Source organism: Rhinoraja longicauda, chromosome 27 (genome assembly GCF_053455715.1).
Source record: "Rhinoraja longicauda isolate Sanriku21f chromosome 27, sRhiLon1.1, whole genome shotgun sequence".
NCBI lineage: Eukaryota > Metazoa > Chordata > Chondrichthyes > Rajiformes > Arhynchobatidae > Rhinoraja > Rhinoraja longicauda.
The window spans coordinates 32,358,498-32,380,326 of NC_135979.1; the positions used below are offsets into that span (position 1 = coordinate 32,358,498).

At 44.1% G+C, this 21,829-nt stretch overlaps 1 protein-coding gene across 5 annotated transcripts in view; it reads right to left on the reverse strand.

Moving 5' to 3' along the window:
* Positions 1-21,829, reverse strand: part of LOC144606735 (angiopoietin-2-like) — a 270,755-nt gene that overhangs the window by 71,982 nt on the left and 176,944 nt on the right. For all 5 annotated transcript variants that reach the window (XM_078423068.1, XM_078423071.1, XM_078423067.1 and 2 more), the window contains 2 exons: positions 7,362-7,517; positions 2,978-3,099 (listed from right to left, as the gene is read on the reverse strand). In XM_078423068.1, the coding sequence (XP_078279194.1) occupies positions 2,978-3,099; positions 7,362-7,517 (278 nt within the window). The remainder of the gene's footprint in view (positions 1-2,977; positions 3,100-7,361; positions 7,518-21,829) is intronic.

A 21,829-nucleotide genomic window follows, 5' to 3' on the forward strand; every position in this document is an offset into this window, starting at 1 on the left:
ACATATAAGATTATTAAGGGATTAGGTGTGCTAAAGGCAGGAAACATGTTCCCGATGTTGGGGGAGTACAGAACCATGGGCCACAGTTTAAGAATAAGGGGTAGGCCATTAGAACAGAGATGAGGAAAAACCTTTTTCACCCAGAGAGTTGTGGAATTCTCTATCTCGGAAGGCAATGGAGGCCGATTCTCTGGATGCTTTCAAGAGAGAGTTAGAGAGATCTCTTAAATATAGCGGAGTCAAGGGATATGGGGAGAAGGCAGGAACGGGGTACTGACTGTGGATGATCAGCCATGATCACAGTGAATGGAGGTGCTGGCTCGAAGGGCCGAATGGCCTACTCCTGCACCTGTTGTCTATTGTCTATTGTCCATAAGACTTCAACAAACAGAAATTGTTCTTTGATCGTGTTGTCTTCTGATCATATAAAACTTGTTACTCTTTTTCAAAGCCACACAAAGTGCTGGAGTAACTCAACAGGTCAGGCAGCATCTCTGGAGAACATGAATTGATGATGTTCAGATCCATCTTCAGATGTTTTCAATTGTCAGGTAAACTACAGTTGAATCAATGTCTGAATGAGCCAAGGTGACCGTGCAACGAAAGTAGCTCCATATCAAGTTTAGAATCGCAGGATGGAGATTTAAGCAACAGTGGGACCATGCAATTTTTAATGCATTTATTTCACAAATAATGCATTTATTTCACAAAATAAATTGGGGCAGCATGGTGGCGCAGTGGTAGAGTTGCTGCTTTACAGCTCGGGTTCAAAACTGACTATGGGTGCTGTCTGTACAGAGTTTGTATATTTTCCCGGGGCCTCCGTGGGTTTTCTCCGGGTGCTCCAATTTCTTCCCACACTCTAAAGGTAGGTTCATTTGGCTTCAGTAAAAATAGTAAATTGTCCCTCGAGTGTCGGAGATTTCTTGTGTATGTGGATCGCTGGTCAGTGTGGACTCAGTGGACACATGGGCCTGTTTTTGCACTGTATCACTAAACTAAACTAAACTAAATTAGTATATACTGTATATGGGAGAAAAATCATCTCCAGAGGAATACCTTTGAATGTACTTTGCTTTCCGGGTCACTGCCCATGCAGCAGTGTCCTTGAGTAGGGAGTGGATACCACTGTGCTGAACCACTGGAGTTGATATACAGCAATGTGTACATTTGCCCAGGCATTTCAAATGGAAGATTCAGAAACAATCAGAAAGTTGAACAGATTCACTGATAGGCCGGAACAGGTAAGAACAGCGATTCCTTCATCTGAAGGAAATATTAACCAGATGAATAATATCATTGGACTGATCTTGGTCATCATTACTGGGAGCAATTTACCTTTTTGAAAATCGGTTTTACTTTTATGAATATAACTTCTACAACTGCCATGATGAGGTTTCAACATACACCTATGAATGTTTAGTCCAGGTTCTGGGTGACTGATTTGAGAACATAACCATTGCATTATCACTGTCATGAAGCAGTGAGAGCATTTGAATGTAATATGGTTGGTCACGGAGGTCTGGAGTGACAGCAATGATTTTATGAAGAACAAACCAGGGAAACTAGACATATTTCTGGCATTGTTTGCCTTGTTCTCCAACTTTTATTCTTGATTCAAATGAGTTTAAAAATTGTTATTCTTTATTTAAGGATATCCAAAATAATATTTGGCCAATAGGACTGGAGTGCTTACATTTTCAAGACCCAATCCATAGGCTTTGCTTGGTCCTAGATGATATAAATGCAGATGACTACTGGAACAAGGGATGTCGTGCTTTGGAAAGCAATGTTTTTGTGGACAATCTTCCATTCAGCTTATGACTGATCTATACTTCAACTTTATTCACAAAATGCTGGAGTAACTCAGCAGGTCAGGCAGCATCTCGGGAGAGAAGGAATGGGTAACGTTTTGGGTCGAGACCCTTCTTCAGACTGATGTCAGGGGGGCGGGACAAAGGAAGGATATAGGTGGAGACAGGAAGATAGAGGGATATCTGGGAAGGAGGAGGGGACGGGAGGGACAGAGGAACTATCTGAAGTTGGAGAAGTCGACGTTCATACCACTGGGCTGCAAACTGCCCAGGCGAAATATGAGGTGCTGTTCCTCTAATTTCCAGTGGGCCTCACTATGGCACTGGAGGAGGCCCATGACAGAAAGGTCAGACTGGGAATGGGAGGGGGAGTTGAAGTGCTCGGCCACCGGGAGATCAGTTTGATTAATGCGGACCGAGCGCAGGTGTTCAGCGAAGCAATCGCCGAGCCTGCGCTTGGTTTCGCCGATGTAAATAAGTTGACATCTAGAGCAGCGGATGCAATAGATGAGGTTGGAGGAGGTGCAGGTGAATCTTAGTCTCACCTGGAAAGACTGTTTGGGTCCTTGGATGGAGTTAAGGGGGGAGGTAAAGGGACAGGTGTTGCATCTCGTGCGGTTGCAGGGGAAAGTGCCCGGGGTTGGGGTGGTTTGGGTAGGAAGGGACGAGTGGACCAGGGAGTTACGGAGGGAACGGTCTCTGCGGAACGCAGAGAGGGGAGGGGATGGGAAGATATGACCAGTGGTGGGGCCCCGTTGTAGGTGACGGAAATGTTGGTGGATGATTACTGTCCCGGCAGACCCATTGTCTCTGCCTGCTCATGCCCCACCGAACTTATCTCCACCTACCTCGACTCCATCCTATCCCCCCTGGTTAAATCCCTCCCCACCTACGTCCAAGACACCTTTCAGTCATGATAATTTAAGTGATCTAGCTCTCCGACTCATTTTGAAACGAGAAATCAATTTTTTAACAACCTTTTGGGGAGATGTCATGCTGCAAGAATGCCTTAGTTTATACTGCTTTGGCATTTGAAGTCACAGAAGTCACAAGCCCCAAGAATAAATCCTTTGTTGTGTCTTTTGTTGTCGCATATTTCAACAGTTTGCCTAACAGTGTGAGTCTTTAGCTGTTTCAAGAACACCACCCGCATTTAAACACACCTGTTCTTTTCTTGGAGTTTAGTGATTTCCAGGGTCTGCACCGAGATCTGTTTTTCCAGTTTGTTGGTTGACAGCGAGTTCGCTAGCAGCTGTATTTCAAGGCGTGATGTTTGGTTCAGAACCTAAAAGCAACATAAATTTTCCTTCAGAACAAAGTCCTTCTTTCATAAGTGACAGGAGCAGAATTTTGCCATTTGGCCCATCAAGTCTACTCCACCATTCAATCATGGCTGATCTATCTCTCCCTCCTAACCCCATTCTCCTGCCTTCTCCCCATAACCCCTGACACCCGTACTAATCAAGTATATATCAATCTCCTTAAAAATATCCGTTGACGGCCTCCACGGCGTTCCGTGGCAATGAATTCCACAGATTTACCACCCTCTGACCAAAGAAATTCCTCTTCATCTTCCTAAAGGTACGTTGTTTTATTATGAGGCTATGGCCTGTGGTTCTAGATTCTTCCACTAGTGGAAACATCCTCTCCATATCGTCTCTCTTCAAACCATGTCTAGTTAAGGTGATCCAACACGTGCAGAGCGTTGGGGAATTCTATATATGTTTTTGGCTTGGTTACAGGTTGAATTCTAGGCTTTGGTATTCTTTGACATTTTCCTCCATATTTGCGTGCAGATTTCGAGATTCGTGGGAGAAACCAAGTGCAAATGCAAACCACCAGGTTATTTTGATAAAAACAAGTGTCTTGGAATATTTATACCGAAATGCTAACTCGATTTCTCTCTCCATAGACGCTGCCTGACCTGCTGAAGACTTCTAGCATTCTCTATTGTTTTATTTTGGAAAATTCCACTTTTGCATCATTTGCTTTTTGTTTATTGGCTTGGAGATAATTATCTACAGGAGTTCTGGGTGTGTTTGTGACTAAAGAGAGGCAGAAAATTGGAGATAAATAAAGCAACAAAACTTCAAGCAAATTCTTAGGGAGGCACAGAGGCGCAGTGGTAGAGTTGCTGCCTTTTAGTGCCAGGGACCCAGCTTCCATCCTGACCTCGGATGCTTTCTGTACATAGTTTGTCCGTTCTTCCTGTGACCGCGTAGGTTGTCTCTGGGTGCTCCAGTTTCCTTGAACACTCTAAAGATGTACAGGTTTGGAGGATAATTAGCTTCAGTAAAAATTAAAAATGTTCCCTAGTGTGTAAGATAGTGCTAGAGTATGGGGATCACTGTTCGGCACAGACTCCGTGGGCAGAAGGTCCGGTTTGTGCGATGTCTCTAAAATAAACCAAACTAAACTAAAGTAACGTTTTTAAGCATGTTGTACATGTTAGGTTAAAGTTGTTTCTACTCTACTCTTGGTATCCCATAGTTTTGTAACTCAGTTGAAAATTATGTGCAAACAATTGCTGAGGCAGACTGTACCAAAGCTAATACTTCCTATTTGTCAGCAACTCATGAGGCAGACTGTACCAAAGCTAATACTTCCTATTTGTCAGCAACTCTTCATGCAAGAAAATTCATGCGATACAAGAAAATGTTAATGTTAACTCCTAAAAACAGGTATAGGAGGGGGAGAGAGGTCAGGCAAATGTAAATGCCCAATACTTTTAAACAGAGGGACAAGAGAGTGCAGATGCTGGTATCTGGAGCACAAAGAGAACTCGGTGCCTCACACAGAATCTGTGGAGGGTAATGGACAGCTGAGTTTTCCAGTCAAGACTTCATCTGGGTTGAAAGAGTAGAGGGAGAATATCCTCTAAAAAGAGGTGATACAGAGGGGCGGGGCAAGAACTAGCAAGTGATAGGTGGATCCACATAAGAAGGGGTTGATTGGCCCATAAGAAACCAGTGGTGTAGAGAAGCATGGAGGTATAAATGTGATCAACAATCTGTCGTGGTCCAACCACATTGAAGCGACAGCCAAGAAAACACACCCACACCTCAAATTCCCCAGGAGACCGTAAATTCAACTTGCCTCCAATGAACCTTACAATGCCTCTGCATTTGCACAACAGAGAACATAGGCGGGTTGCAGCACAGCTTGGTTTGGGAACAGCTCTACCCAGGATCGCAAGAAATGACAGAGAATTGTAGATGTATCTCAGTCTGTCACACATCTCAGGCTCTCCACCATTGACTCCATCTACAGTTCTGGCTCCCTTGGAAAAGCAGCCAATATCATCAAAGACCTCCCAGCCAGTCATTTCTTCTTCTCTCCTCTCCTGTCGGGCAGAAGGTACAGAAGCTTGAAGGCGTGCACCACCAGTCTAAGGAACAACTTCTTCCTCTCTGTCATCAGGTCATCAGGTTATTGTATGGTCCTTCCATAAGCTAGGATAGTGGCCGATTCACCCTTTCCCCATTATGGGCATTGGACTATGTCTCTGGAACTAGGGCATTACAATGTGTAGGAACAGCAGATGTTGGTTTACACCGAGCATAGATGTTTCGAGTTGGAACCCTTCTTCAGACTGAAGGGTTGCGACATGAAACATCACCTATTCCTTTTCTCCGGGGATGCTGCCTGACCCGTTGAGTTATTTCAGCATTTTGTGTCTAAACTTTGGTATAAACCAACATTTGCAGTTCCTTCCTACACCGTAAATATTTTGCCTGGGTAGTCTACAATCTAATGTCATGAACATTGAATTCTATGATTACAGTGACCCCTATATCCACTATTTTTGCCTTCTCCTATCTATCCCGGTTCTCTCACACACACCCTTCTTCCATATTACCCCCTCTTGCCCTGAGTCTTTCCCTTCCACCACCTACCCCATCCCTCCCACTGGAACCTCTGCCCCCCACAGCTGACCCACTCCCTTCCTCCCCCTGATGTTCACATCTGCCACCAACCCTCCTTAGAAACACAAGAAACTGCAGATTTAGTTTAGTTTAGTTTAGAGATATAGCACGGAAATAGACGCTTTGGCCCACCGGGTCTGGGCTGACCAGTGATCCCCACACATTAACACTATCCTACACACTAGGGACAATTTTTACATTTACCAAGCCAATTAACCTACATACCTGTATGCCTTTGGAGCGTGGGAGGAAACCGAAGATCCTGGAATAAAACCGACGCAGGTCACGGGGAGAACATACAAACTCTGTTCAGACAGCATCCGTTGTCGGGATCGAACCCAGGTCTCTGGTGCTGCATTTGCTGTAAGGCAGCAACTCCACCGCTGCACCACTGTGCCGCCCAATGTTGAATGTTGAGCAAAATCAAAATGCTGGAGGAACTCAGCAGGTTAAACAGCATCTATGGTGGGAAGCTAATGGGTCAAGACCCTTCTTCAGACTATTGTTCTTTACTTGGTTCCACTCTTCACATTCATTTGTCATCAGAGTCCAGACACTGCAGCCCTTTGTTCTTGGCTTATTATTCCCTCATCTGACATAACCTCCAATCAACCCCTCCTCACTTGAATGCAACAGTTGCTTGTTCGCTCTTGCTCCACCCATCTCTGCCACCTCTTTACACAACCTGACTCTCAGCCACTCCTCCAATCCAAATATCAATGTTGTCTGTCCATTTCCCTCAACAGATGCTGCCTCAACTGGTGACTTCCTCCTCTCTTTTGTTCACAAAACTGCATCAGGTAAACCTGAAAGGCACCCACTGATCAAATGATCACCACACTGGATTGGTTTATCTTTCTCATTTGCACCTGAATCTGCTGTTCTGCCCTGTTGTTGTTACCTCTAATTCCTCAACGTCCCTCCTCTCTCTTCATTTCTCTCTCGGTTCCTCTGCCTCTTCCAACTTGATCTGGTGGATGTCCTTTTCCTCACATGAAACCTGAACTTTGTTCTCCCAATCATTGATGTTGCTCTTGTTTTCTTGCATTACTGCAACCACTCCCCATTATCCATTTACCATAGACAGAAATGTCACATTCTTTGCCCTGGGAAATATTGCAGATCCTTTCTTTGTAATAATTATATCATAACAATGAGAAAATGGAAATTGTACTCAATTTCATCCCTGGATCTTTATCAAAACATTGAACGCACACAACAAAACAGAAAACCATTACTTTAACAGGAGAATAATTAGCTGGGAACGGACAATGGACAGAAAATAGGCTTGGATAAAAATGAGACATAAGCTATGATCACAAGTGCAATACTTAGCAAGTATGGCGTGGTGAAATGCAGTGTAAATATTCACAAAGATGAAATAATTAAGCAAAGTGCTGGATGCAAAAAACAAAGAGTTGGCACGCTCAGTCAGTGAAGTATTTATTGGCAGTCAGTCGGTCGTGTAAAAATATGACTTGTAATGCAGGTTTCGGGCATTGAACTTTGAATTTCTGCTCGTTAAATTTGTAGTTGAGAAATTTCAATTACATAGAACATAGAACAGTAAAGCACAGGAACTAGCCCTTTGGCCCACAAAGTCTGTGCTGAAACGGTTTACCTGTGTCTCCATGTCAGTCAGCTTGCGGGTTTGTTCTGCAGTTTGAGTCAGGAGATTGGTTCCTATTTCCAACATGGCTGCAGTCTGGTTGTGTACCACATTCCTCTGGATCTCCACTATCTCCATCTTCACGCTGTCCTGAATGTAGTTTTCAAGCTGCAATGAAAAATGAAACATGTTTTCTACAAACATGCACAATGATCCACTGTTAGGTAAGTCTTCCTGGCTTTCAACTTAGAAAGCAATGCAAAATTAATAATATATTTGAAAAATTGAGGGGATCTCAGGTGCTGAAGTGAAATTCTTCCTTTTTTCTTAAGAGTCTCCACGTTGGAGGCTCTCCTGATTAGGATTGTTATCATTGGAGTCTCTTACAATGTGGCAGTTTAAATAGCAAAGTCCTTTGAAGCTGGGACCCCACGACCAAGATACAATGCAAAGAGCAGAAGACTAGGTGTTTCACAACAATTTCTGGAATTTGTCACTGTTTTCTTTTCACAGAAGAGCTGCGGATGCTCCAGAAACAACTGTTAATTATGTTTAGACCATGTTCCACCATTTTAATGAGTTTCGGGCAGATACAGTTATCAAGTGGAAGCATCACTGCAGAAATAGTGCGGCACAATGGCGCAGTGGTAAAGGTGCCATCTTACAGCGCCAGAGACAAGGGTTCGATCCTGACTATGGGTGCTGTCTGTATGGAGTTTATACGTTCTCCCTGTGACCGTGTGGGTTTTCTCCGGATGCTCCGGTTTCCTCCCACATTCCAAGGACGTGCAGGTTTGTAGATTAATTGGCCCTCGTGTGTAGGATAGAATTAGTGTATGGGTGATCACTGGTTGGTGTGGACTCGGTGGGCTGAAGGGTCAGTTTCCATGCTCCATCTCTAAACTAAACTAAACTATAATTCACACCTTCCTACCAACTACCTACCTACTACTGAAGCTTTCCCATCTCCTTCCATTGCACCAATTTCCATTACTACAAGTTTCTCACATACATTCATTAAAAGTAAGAGCAGTAAATCAGGAGAGGTGCACCAGAATCCCTCCCCAGTCATGGGTAACATATCTGTTATGTTTCTTTTGGGTCCACTGATATTGTTTTCAATTCAAATGTTTTAACTCAAAAGATTTTAACTCATTCCGTTTTATACTTCAGCTGAATAATCAAATTCAATTTATTTTGTGGATGCATCTGCTGGTAAAAAAATATCATTCTAACAATGGTATTTTTCTGTGTAAATCTGACCCTTGGCCAATGTAACAACAAGTCTGGTGATGTTTGCAGATATTCTCATCACAATTGAAGAAAATGGCAAGAAACTGCTGGGAAGAAATTGTTGGGAATGACAGCGCCAGTCAGCAGGGAAAGAAAACTATTGGCACCATCGCTAGAACAAACAGTTGTGATGACATTGGTTATTGCCAGTGAGACATGGGATTAGAGCAAACTGGCAGTTTATTTTGCACACAGTTTTCTACTATATCCCTAATGAAAAATAAAAATCAGGCAAATTGCAGCAAAACTACACAACTTAGTGATAAAGTAGTCAAATGTTCCCACGGATTTTCATAAAAGTGTGATCCAGCAACATGTAACAAGTGCTTAAGGAGATATTAACATAAGTAACCCAAACAAGGTTGAGAGGATAGGTTGAAAGAGGTGTGTTTCTATGGCTGTCCAATATTATCTCTGGATTACAGAATATTACCATTTGCTTTGTTTGAGCAAACACTCCTGATGTGCAGAGTTTCCATTTAAGGTTATAAGATGTGATCAGCACAGGACAGTTATCAATATCGGAATTTAACTGGAACAACCAGTAGCAGGAAATTTAATGGATCAAAAAACAAAATGCTATTTGAACACAGCGGGTCAGGTAGCACCTGTGGAGGAGAAGAGACAGTCGATATTTCCGGTTGAGACCTTTCAGGTGACAGAGCTTTATAGATCTTTAGATATTAAAGGATGGAGACCAAAAAGTGACAATGATCAACCATGATCTTATTGAATGGTGAAACAGACATGAGAAGACAAATGATCAACTCCTGCTTCTCTCTGAAGGTTGGTAAAGTATACAGCGGAATATAAACCAGCTATTGAAATGGGTGGATAAATGGCAGATGGAGTTTAATCCGAGCAAGTGTAAGACATTGCACTTTGGGAGGTTGATTGTAAGGGGAAAGTATCTATTTAATAGCAAGACCCAATAACCTTTAACAACATTCATGTACCGAGGAATCTTGTGGTCCATGCCCACAGCTCTTTGAAAGTGGCAACGCAAGTAGAAAGAATTGGAAAGAAGGCATATGGTATGCTTGCCTTCAGTGGCTGGGGCATTGAGTACAAGAGTTAGGAAGTCATGATGTATCTTTATAGGTCTTTGGTTAGGCTGTAGTTGGGTATTCTGTGCTGATATGGTCATCTCATTGCAGGAAGGTTATGGGGGTGTAGAAGAGATTTATTAAAATGCTACCTGGATTAGAGGGTATTACCTACAAGAAGTGGTTGGACAAACTTGGGTTGTTTTATTTGGCATGTTGGAGGCAAGTTGATAAAATTATGAAAGCCGTAGATAGGGCAAACAGTTAGAACGTTTCTCCTAGGATGGAAAGGGCTGGGAACTGAATATTCAGGGGTACACAACGTATAGAAAAGACAGACAGGTGGGCAGAGGGGGTGGGGTCGGTCTGTTGGTAAGGAAGGATATTCAATCCCTTGCAAGAGGTTACATGGAATCAGGAGAAGAGAATCAGTATGGATAGAACTGAGGAATTGTAAGGGTAAAACGACCCTAATGGGAGTTATCTACAGGCCCCCAAACAGTAGCCTGGACATTGGGTGCAAGTTGAATCAAGAGTTAAAATTGGCATGTCGCAAATGTAATGTTACGGTGGTTATGGGAGATTTTAACATGCAGGTAGACTGGAAAAATCAGGTTGGTAATGAACCCCAGGAAAGGGAGTTTGTGGAGTGTCTCCGAGATGGATTCTTAGAGCAGCTTATCATATCATATCATATCATATATATACAGCCGGAAACAGGCCTTTTCGGCCCACCAAGTCCGTGCCGCCCAGCGATCCCCGTACATTAACACTATCCTACACCCACTAGGGACAATTATTACATTTACCCAGCCAATTAACCTACATACCTGTACGTCTTTGGAGTGTGGGAGGAAACCGAAGATCTCGGGGAAAACCCACGCAGGTCACGGGGAGAACGTACAAACTCCTTACAGTGCAGCACCCGTAGTCAGGATCGAACCTGAGTCTCCGGCGCTGCATTCGCTGTAAAGCAGCAACTCTACCACTGCGCTACCGTACCGTCCACCTTGTACTGGAGCCTACCAGGGAGAAGGCAATTCTGGATTTAGGGTTGTGTAATGAACCTGATTTGATCATAATATGATGTTTTAATCTACAAATTGAGAGGGAGAAAAGAAAATCGGAAGTGTCAGTATTACAGTATAGCCAAGGGGATTATAGAGGCATGAGGGAGGAGCTGGCCAGATTAGACTGGAAGGAGGACCTCGCAGGGAAGACGGTGGAACAACAATGGCTGGTATTCCTGGGAATAATGCAGAAGGTGCAGGATCAATTCATCCCAAAGAGGAGGAAAGATTCTAAGGGGAGTAAGAGGCACTCGTGGCTGACAATGGAAGTCAAGGACAGGATAAAAATAAAAGAGAAGTAGTATAACATAGCAAAGAAGAGCGGGAAGCCAAAGGATTGGGACTCTTTTAAAGAGCAACAGAAGATGACCAAAAAGGCAATACGGGGAGAAAAGATGAGGTACGAAGATAAGCTAGCCAATAATATAAAGGAGGATAGTAAAAGCTTCTTTAGGTATGTGAAGAGGAAAAAAATAGTTAAGGAAAATGTGGGTCCCTTGAAGACAGAAGCAGGTGAATTTATTATGGGGAACAAGGAAATAGCAGACGAGTTGAACCGGTACTTTGGAACTGTCTTCACTAAGGAAGATACAAACTATCTCCCAGATGTTCTAGTGGCCAGAGATCCTAGGGTGACGGAGGAACTGAAGGAAATTCACATTAGGCAGGAAATGGTGTTGGGTACACTGATGGGACTGAAGGCTGATAAATCCCCAGGGCCTGATGGTCTGCATCCCAGGGTAATTAAGGAGGTGGCTCTAGAAATCGTGGACGCATTGGTGATCATTTTCCAATGTTCTATAGATTCAGGATCAGTTCCTGTGGATTGGAGGGTAGCTAATGTTATCCCACTTTTTAAGAAAGGAGGGAGAGAAAACAGGAAATTATAGACCAGTTAGTCTTACATCAGTGGTGGGGAAGATGCTGGAGTCAATTATAAAAGACGAAATTGCGGAGCATTTGGATAGTAGTAACAGGATCGTTCTGAGTCAGCATGGCTTTACGAAGGGGAAATCATGCTTGACTAATCTTTTGGAATGCTTTGAGGATGTAACTAGGAAAATTGACAGGGGAGAGCTGGTGGATGTGGTGTACCTTGACTTCCAGAAAGCCTTCGACAAGTTCCCACATAGGAGATTAGTGGCCAAAATTAGAGCACATGGTATTAGGGGTAGGGTACTGACATGAATAGAAAATTGGTTGGCAGACAGAAAGCAAAGAGTGGGGATAAATGGGTCCCTTTTTGAATGGCAGGCCGTGACTAGTGGGGTACCGCAAGGCTCGATGCTAGGACCGCAGCTATTTACAATATACATGAATGACTTGGATGAAGGGATTAAAAGTGACATTAGCAAATTTACAGAAGACACAAAGCTGGGTGGCAGTGTGAACTGTGAGGAAGATGCTATGAGGTTGCAGGGTGACTTGGACAGGTTGTGTGAGTTGGCGGATGCCAGGCAGATATAGTTTAATGTGGATAAATGTGAGGTTATCCACTTTGGTGGTAAGAATAGGAAGCCAGATTATTATCTGAATGGTGTCAAGTTAGGAAAAGGGGATGTGCAACGAGATCTGGGTGTCTTAGTGCATCAGTCACTGAAAGGAAGCATGCAGGTACAGCAGGCAGTGAAGAAAGCCAATGGAATGTTGGCCTTCATAACAAGAGGAGTTGAGTATAGGAGCAAAGAGGTCCTTCTGCAGTTGTACAGGGCCCTAGTGAGACAGCATCTGGAGTTCTGTGTGCAGTTTTGGTCTCCAAATTTGAGGAAGGATATTCTTGCTATTGAGGGTGTGCAGCGTAGGTTTACTAGGTTAATTCCCGGAATGGCGGGACTGTCGTATGTTGAAAGACTGGAGCGACTAGGCATGTATACACTGGAATTTAGAAGGGTGAGAGGGGATCTTATTGAAACATATAAGATTATTAAGGGATTGGACACGTTAGAGGCAGGAAACATGTTCCCAATGTTGGGGGAGTCCAGAACAAGGGGCCACAGTTTAAGAATAAGGGGTAGGCCATTTAGAACGGAGATGAGGAAAAACGTTTGCAGTTAGAGAGTTGTAAATCTGTGGAATTCTCTGCCTCAGAAGGCAATGGAGGCCAATTCTCTGGATGCTTTCAAGAGAGAGCTAGATAGAGCTCTTAAAGATAGCAGAGTCTGGGGGTATGGGGAGAAGGCAGGAACGGGGTACTGATTGAGAATGATCAGCCATGATCACATTGATTGGCGGTGCTGGCTCGAAGGGCCGAACGGCCTCCTCCTGCACATATTGTCTATTGTCTATTTAAAATGTTCTAAGACTTGTGGGCATGGCTTTAAAGGAAATGTGCGGGACAAGTTTCTAATACAGAGAGTGGTGGGTGCCTTAAATACAATGTCAAGGGTGGTGGTGGAGGCAGATACAATAGTGGCATTAAGAGGCTTTTGGACAGTCACATGCATATTCTGGGAATGGAGGGGTAAGGATCACTTGCAGGCAAAGGTTTAATTTGTCATCATGTTCAGTGTGACGCTGTGGGCCCAAGGGCCTAATGTTCTAACTGGTGATCAATTACAGGCAGTTGGAGCTTCAGCACAAACTCAGAGCCCAGTTACAATAATTAGGGCAAGGACTTCTCTAAAAGCTCAGGACTTTACAAACATTTGCAAAAGACTTCCGAACTTCTGAACATTAATGTGATAAAATATCTGAGCACATGAATCAGAATCAAATATCTGATTAGATAAAAATTGATCTTATAGAGGTGTAAAAAACCAAGAGAGGAATGGATTGGGTAGACACACTGAGTCTCATACCCAGAGTAGGGAAATCGAGCACTAAAGGACATCGGTGAAGGGGGAAAGATCTAACCGAAACCTGAGGGGTAACTTTTTCACACCAAGGGTGGTGGGTGTATGGAACGAGCTGCCAGAGGAAGTAGTTGAGGTAGGGACTATTGCAACGTTTAAGAAACATGCACATGGATAGGAAAGGTTGAGAGGACCAAAATGGGCCAAATGCAGGCATGTGGGACTAGTGTAGATGGGACATGGTGGTCGGTGTGGGCAAGTTGTGCTGAAGTTCCTGTTTCCTGTGTGACTCCATGATTCTTTATCAACAATCACATGCAAAACGGTTCCGATTTGTCCTAAATAAATAATTTATTGTTCCTAATTATTAATATTAACACTATTCCTCTCTCTACAGATGCTATGAGGCCTATGAGGTCATGGTGATTTCTGATGTTATATTCCATGAGTATCCTTGGGGACAAGGATGCTATAAATGGATTGCAGCTCTAGAAAGCTCCAGTTGAAACAGCAGAATATTAAAAAAGTCAAAACCAATTTGAAATAATTTGCAGATTTGGCTGAATGTCCTGAGAAACTCAAGTGCAATACTAATCTTTCTACTAAATAATAAGAATCTGAATCTGAATCTGAATGACCTTTATTGTCATTCAAAATGAATTGAACGAAAATCATTTGCCACGTAGCCACAACAGTACAGAGTAAAAGACACAAGACACACAATTTAACACAAACATCCATCACAGTGACTCCTCCAGACACCCCTTCACTGTGATGGAAGGCAAAAAAATTCTTCTCTCTTCCCCCATGCTTCTCCCACGGAGAGATAGTTCGACTTCTGCCGAGGCGACCGAGGCTCCCGACTCGCGCAGCCCCCGCAAGGAGATGGAAGGTCCCGTGGCCGAGGCATACCGGGTGGTGGAAGGCCCCACAGCAGAGCCACGCTGGGAAAGTCCCGTGGCCGAGGCGATGGAAAGTCCCGTGGCCGAGGCAATGGAAAGTCCCGCGGCCGAGCCGCAGCGGGCGATGAAAGGCCTCGCGGCCGAGGCGATGGAAAGTCCCGTGGCTGAGCCGCAGCAGGCGATGAAACGCCCCGTGGCCGAGCCGCGCTGGGCGATGGAAGGTCCTGTGGCCGAGCCACGCCGGGCGATGGAAGGCCCCGTGGCCGAGCCGTACCGGGCGATGGAAGGCCCCACGGCCGAGCCGTGCCTCGAGGAAGAGATTTTTTTTTTAAAGGTTTCCCCCACCCCACCACCACTCCTCCCCCCCACATTTACACAGCTAAAATAAACTACTACACACATCTAACACTAACACATAGACAAACAAATAAAAAAGACAAATAGACTGCCGGCGAGCCGCAGCCGCATGCCGAAACAGCCCTACTTTAAAGTCTTTGAAAGCCTCAGTGGGCCAAATGCACCACATATGGTGTTTCTGAGCACGTGCTTGGAAGGTGTTTCATCAAGTCTGCTCACATCAGATGTTTGTCCACGCCACACACGGTCACTCCTGGCACACAAAGTGCCACCGCGTGGCAGGTGGTAAAGATTACATTACCAGCTCCACCACCCTCACAACAAAGGCTACATTTACTCAACTGCAAGACAAAGATAGCTGAAGAAGGGTCTCGACCCGAAACCTCACACATGCCTTCTCTCCAGAGATGCTGGATGTCATGCTGAGTTACTCCATCATTTTGTGTCTATCTTCGATGTAAACCTGCATCTGCAGTTCCTTCCTACAAAGATAACTGGAGGCATCTTCACAGCTAACAGGAAGCCATTTTAAATCTTTACTAGATCAGGCATGGCTCCAAATTAAGTGAAAGGAAATAATGTTTCTAAAATTGAAAGAGGTGCCCAATCATTAATATTGTAAAATGTAAATTTCAGATTTCAAGAACTCTTGAGAAAGAAATCACAGAAAGACTGGGAACACACAGTAAGCGGATTGGGATTCCAGGTAATAATTTGTTTTTAATAGGAAGGGAAAAGTCTTGCATTTTGGTACTCTGATATCATTCATGATCCTCATGTTCCCTCAGGAAGCGATGTAGTAGACTAATGTCATATGCTTGATAACACATAGCCATTCCTGAGCAATCATCTGGCTATGACACAGATTGTCTGTTTCCTCCCTTGCTCCCCAACCCTTCCTCTTCTCAACATTTTTATAGCTGTTCTCGAAAATATTGAAGTGAGCCAGAAATATTAATCAATAGACATTGATCTGCTGTTTACGAAGAGGCAATTATAGGTGGTATCCTAGACAGTCATAGAGTAATACAGCCCCTCGGCCCAACCTACACACGCCAACCAAGGTGCCCCATCTACACTAGTCCCACCTTCCCACGTTTGGCCCATATCCCTCTAAACCTTTCCTACCCATTAACCTGTCCAAATACCTTTTAATTGTTTTCTCGAGAATGTCGGAGTTGAGGGGAGACTTTATAGAAGTATAAAAAGGGTGGAAATGTCCATTACTGGAGGGCACAGCAAGAAGGTGGGAAGGGGAATGTTTAATGGACCTGTGCAGGACAGGTTTTTCAAACAGAGTGTGGTGGGAGGCTAGAACACATTTCCAAGGGAGGTAGTGGAGGCAGATATGATAGTGGAGTTTGAGGCTTTTAGATAGGCACATGGGGAATAGAAGGATATGGATCAGTATAGCTAGGCACCATGTCCAGCACAAACATTGTGGGCCAAAGGGCCTGTTCCTATTCTGGAGTTCACTGGAGTTTAAAAGGATGAGAGGGGATCTTATAGAGACATATAAAATTATAAAAGGACTGGACAAGCTAGATGCAGGAAAAATGTTCCCAATGTTGGGGGAGTCTAGAACCAGGGGCCACAGTCTAATAATAAAAGGGAAGAAATTTAAAACTGAGGTGAGAAGGAACTTTTTCACCCAGAGAGTTGTGAATTTGTGGAATTCTCTGCCACAGAGGGCAGTGGGAGGCCAAATCACTGGATGGATTTAAGAGAGAGTTAGATAGAGCTCTAGGGGCTAGTGAAATCAAGGGATATGGGGAGAAGGCAGGCACGGGTTACTAATTGTGGACGATTATCCATGATCACAATGAATGGCGGTGCTGGCTCGAAGGGGCGAATTGCCTCCTCCTGCACCTATTTTCTATGTTTCTATGATTCTATGTTCTACGTTAAATGTTGTTATAGTAGCTGCCTCAGCTATGTCCTCTGGCAGCTCATTCCAGATACCCACACCATCTGTGTGAAAAAGGTGCCCCTCATGTTCTTATCTTTCCCCTCTCACCTTAAATCTTTGTTCCCTGGTTCTTGATTCCCCAATTCTGGTAAAAGACTGTGCATTTATCATATCTGTTCCCCTCATGATGTTATACACCTTTATAAAATCACCCCTCGTCCTCCTATGCTCCACGGAGTAAAGTCCAAGCATGCTCAACCTCTCACGATAGCTCAGCCTTCAGGTCCTGGCCACATCCTCATATAAATTTCTGACTCTTTCCAGCTTAACAACATCCTTCTTATAGGGTATCCTGAACCTTTTTCTAATTTATTGTATTATTTACAGTGTTTACATAGTCTATTGTGCTGCTGCAAGTAAGAATTTCATTGTTCTATCTGGGACATATTACAATAAAACACTCTTAGAAACATAAAAAAATAGAAAATAGGTGCAGGAGTAGTCCATTCGGCCCTTCGAGCCTGCACCGCCATTCAATATGATCATGGCTGATCATCCAGCTCAGTATCCCGTACCTGCCTTCTCTCCATACCCCCTGATCCCTTTAGCCATAAGGGCCACATCTAACTCCCTCTTAAATATAGCCAATGAACTGGCCTCAACTACCTTCTGTGGCAGAGAATTCCACAGACTCACCACTCTGTGTGAAGAAATGTTTTCTCATCTCTGTCCTAAAAGACTTCCCCCTTATCCTTAAGCTGTGACCCCTGGTTCTGGACTTCCCCAACATCGGGAACAATCTTCCCGCATCTAGCCTCTCCAACCCCTTAAGAATTTTATATGTTTCAATAAGATCCCCCCTCAGTCTTCTAAATTCCAGCGAGTATAAGCCTAGTCTATCCAATCTTTCTTCATATGAAAGTCCTGCCATCCCAGGGATCAATCTGGTGAACCTTCTCTGTACTCCCTCTTGACACTTGACTCTCTCCAGCAGGGTGACCAACACTGAACACAATACTCGAAATATAGTCTCACCAATATCTTGTACAACTATAACATAATAACTTAATTTCTATACTCAATGTCCTGACTAACGAAGGCCTATGTACTGAAGGCCTTCTTGACCACCTGTGACACCACTTTCAAGGAACTGTGTACCTGCACTCCAAGATCTCTCTGATCTATAACACTTCTCTGATGTGAGAAAGAACTTTTTCACCCAGAGGGTGGTTGGAGTCTGGAACTCACTGCCTGGGGTGGTGGTGGAGGCGGGAACACTCACAACGTTTAAGAGGCATTTGGATGGGCACTTGAAATACTACAACATTCAGGGCTACGGTCCAAATGCGGGAAAATGGGATTAAAATTAGACTGTGTTTGGTAATCATATCATATCATATACATACAGCCGGAAACAGGCCTTTTCGGCCCTCCAAGTCCGTGCCGCCCAGCGATCCCCGTACATTAACACTATCCTACACCCACTAGGGACAATTTTTACATTTACCCAGCCAATTAACCTACATACCTGTACGTCTTTGGAGTGTGGGAGGAAACCGAAGATCTCGGAGTAAACCCACGCAGGTCACGGGGAGAACGTACAAACTCCTTACAGTGCAGCACCCGTAGTCAGGATCGAACCTGAGTCTCCGGCGCTGCATTCGCTGTAAAGCAGCAACTCTACCGCTGCGCTACCGTGCCGCCCAAAATGGGCGGCACGGACACGATGGGCCGAAGGGCCTCTTTCTGTGCTGTAGGACTCTATGACTCTATGACTCCCCAGAGAAGTGCCATTCACTGTGAAGGTCCTGCCCTGATTTGACTTCTCAAAATGCAACATCTTGTACTTATCTCCATTAACAATTCCTTAGCCAACATGCCCAACTGATCACGATCCTGCTGTAATCCTACAACGAAGATGGTTATCAAAACTTACAACACATCAGTCTGAAGAAGGGTCTAGACCCGAAACGTCACCCATTCCTTCTCTCCTAGATGCTGCCTGACCTGCTGAGTTACTCCAGCATTTTGTGAAAACGTACAACAGGTTCTTGGTCACCTTGGCATGTGGGCTGAAGAATGGTTCATGGACTTCAATGCAGATAAGTACTAAATGTTGCATTTTAGGAGGTCAAACGAGACATGACTTTCACAGAGCATGGCAGGGCCCTGGGAAGTGTTCTAGAGCAGAGTGGTCAAGGAGTATATGTGCACAATACCCTGAAAGTGGCATCACAGGTAGACATGATGGTAAAGAACAATTACAGTATATTAACCTTCACCAGTCAGCATATTGAACATAGAAGTCAGGATGTTATTTTACAGTTCTACAAGTCATTGGTGAGGCTGCATTTGGAGTATTGTGTTCAGCATTGGTCACCTTGGCAGAATGGCAGAAGAGTTGAACAGGTACTTCGGATCAGTCTTCATTAAGAAAGACACAAACAATCTTCCAGATGTACTAGAGGACAGAGGATCTAAGAAGTCAGAGGCACTGAAAGAAATTTGCATTAGGCAAGAAATAGTATTGGGTAGACTGATGGGACTGAAGGCTGATAAATCCCCAGGGCCTGATGGTCTGCATCCCAGGGAACTCAAGGAGGTGGCTCTAGAAATCGTGGACACATTGGTGCTCATTTTCCAATGTTCTATACATTCAGGATCAGTTCCTGTGGATTGGAGGATAGCTAATGTTATCCCACTTTTCAAGAAAGGGGCGAGAGAGAAAACGGGGAATTACAGACCAGTTAGCCTGACATCAGTGGTGGGGAAGATGCTGGAGTCAATTACTAAAGAGGTAATAATGGCGCATTTGGATAGCAGTAAAAGGATTGGTACAAGTCAGCATTGATTTATGATGGGGAAATCCTGCTTGAATAAACTTCTGGAATTTTTTGAGGATGTGACAAGTAAAATGGATGAAGGGGAGCCAGTGGATGTAGTGTATCTAGAATTTCAGAAAGCCTTTGATACGGTCCCACACGGGAGATTGGTGACCAAAATTAGAGCACATGGTATTGGGTGTAGGGTATTGACATGGATAGAGAATTGGTTGGCTGACAGGAAGCAAAGAGTAGGAATAAACGGGTCCTTTTCAGAATGGCAGGCAGTGGAGAGTGGAGTGCAGCAAAGGCTCAGTGCTGGGGCCGCAACTATTTACAATATATATTAATGATTTGGATGATGGAAATAGATGTAACACTAGCAAGTTTGCAGATGACACAAAGCTGGGTGGCAGTGTGAACTGCGAAGAGGATGTTAGGAGGTTGGAGGGTGACCTGGACAGGTTGAGTGAGTGGCAGATGCATGGCAGATGCAGTATAATGTAGATAAATGTGAGGTTATCCACTTTGCTGGCAAACCCAAGGAGGCAGATTATTATCTCAATGATGTCAGATTAGGTAAAAGGGAAGTGCACTGAGACCTGGGTGTCCTTGTACACCAGTCACTGAAAGTAGGCGTGCAGGTACACCAGGCAGTGAAGAAAGCTGATGGCATGTTGGCCTTCATAATGAGAGGATTTGAGTAGAGGAGCAAAGAGGTCCTTCTGCAGTTATATAGAGTCCTGGTGAGACCACATCTGGAGTATTGTGTGCAGTTTTGGTCTCCTAATTTGAGGAAGGACGTCCTTGCTATTGAGGCAGTGCAGCGTAGGTTTACGGGGTTAATTCCCAGGATGGCGGGACTGTCATATGAGGAAAGATTGGAAATACTGGGCTTGTATTCACTGGAGTTTCGAAGAATGAGAACGGATCTTACAGAAGGACTGGACAAGCTAGATGCAGGAAAAATGTTCTCAGTGTTGGCGGAGTCCAGAACCAGGGGCCACAGTCTAAGAATAAAGGAGAGGCCATTTAAAACTGAGGTGAGAAGGAACTTTTTCACCCAGAGTTGAGAATTTGAGGAATTCTCTGCCACAGAGGCCAATTCACTGGATGAATTTAAAAGAGAGTTAGTTAGAGCTCTAGGGGCTAGTGGAATCAAGGGATATGGGGAGAAGGCAGGCACGGGTTACTGATTGTGGATGATCAGCCATGATCACTATGAATGGCGGTGCTGGCTCGAAGGGCCAAATGGCCTCCTCCTGCACCTATTTTCTATGTTTTCTACGTTTCTATGATAGGAAGGATGTTGTTAAACTGGAATGATTTACAAGAATGTTGCCAGGAGTCGAGGGCCTGAGCTGTAGGGGGAGATTGGCATGCTAGGAATTTAGTCCAAGGCTAAGGAGTGATCTTATAGAGGTGTGGAGATTCATGAAGGGAATTGATAGGATGAATGCATAAAGTCATTTACCCAGGGAATTAAGAACTAGAGGGCTTCGGTTTGTGAGAGAGGGGAAATTCAATAGGAACCCATGGAGCAACCTTTTCACTCACAGGGCGGTGCTTATATGGAACGAGCTGCCAGAGGAGGCAGTTGAGGCAGGTACAATAATTACATTTAAAAGACACTTGGACAGGTACATGGACAGGAAAGGTTTAGAGGGATATCTAAAGGCGGGCAGGTGAGACTAGCTGACATGCAGCAACATGGTCAGCATGGATGAGTTGGGCCACAGGGCCTGTTTCTGTGATGCATGACTCTAAGACCCAGGTTAAAATTATATATTGAAGGATAAAGAATTGACTGTGGTTCGAAACAATCTTTGAATTGGCTTTGCTGAAGAAGGGGCAATAAATATATTAGAATTTGGTAAACAATCAGGAATTTATCGAAATACTGTCAAAATATAAGAGAAATTAAGGGAACGAGAACAGAACTCCTAGACCCAATATCTTGCCTCCAAGTGTTTCATAACAAAGGGCAATTGTAATGAACTTCCAATGATGCATGCACTGTGGAACCGGCTCCATCGATTGGAATATAGCAAATTTAACACAACTATTAAAGAAAGGAGGAGGGAAGACCAATTGACCAGACTAACGCTGTCAGAAAAATGCAGTAATGCATTACTACACACATTGCAACAAAGCACCCAGTCAGTCATAACATGATTAAGAGAGCTGTGAATTTGTGAAAAGAAAATATGTTTTGATAACTCCAATACAGAATCAACAGTAGAAGGGTATTTAGATTTTCAAAAGGAATTTGATGTTGCATTGCAAAGA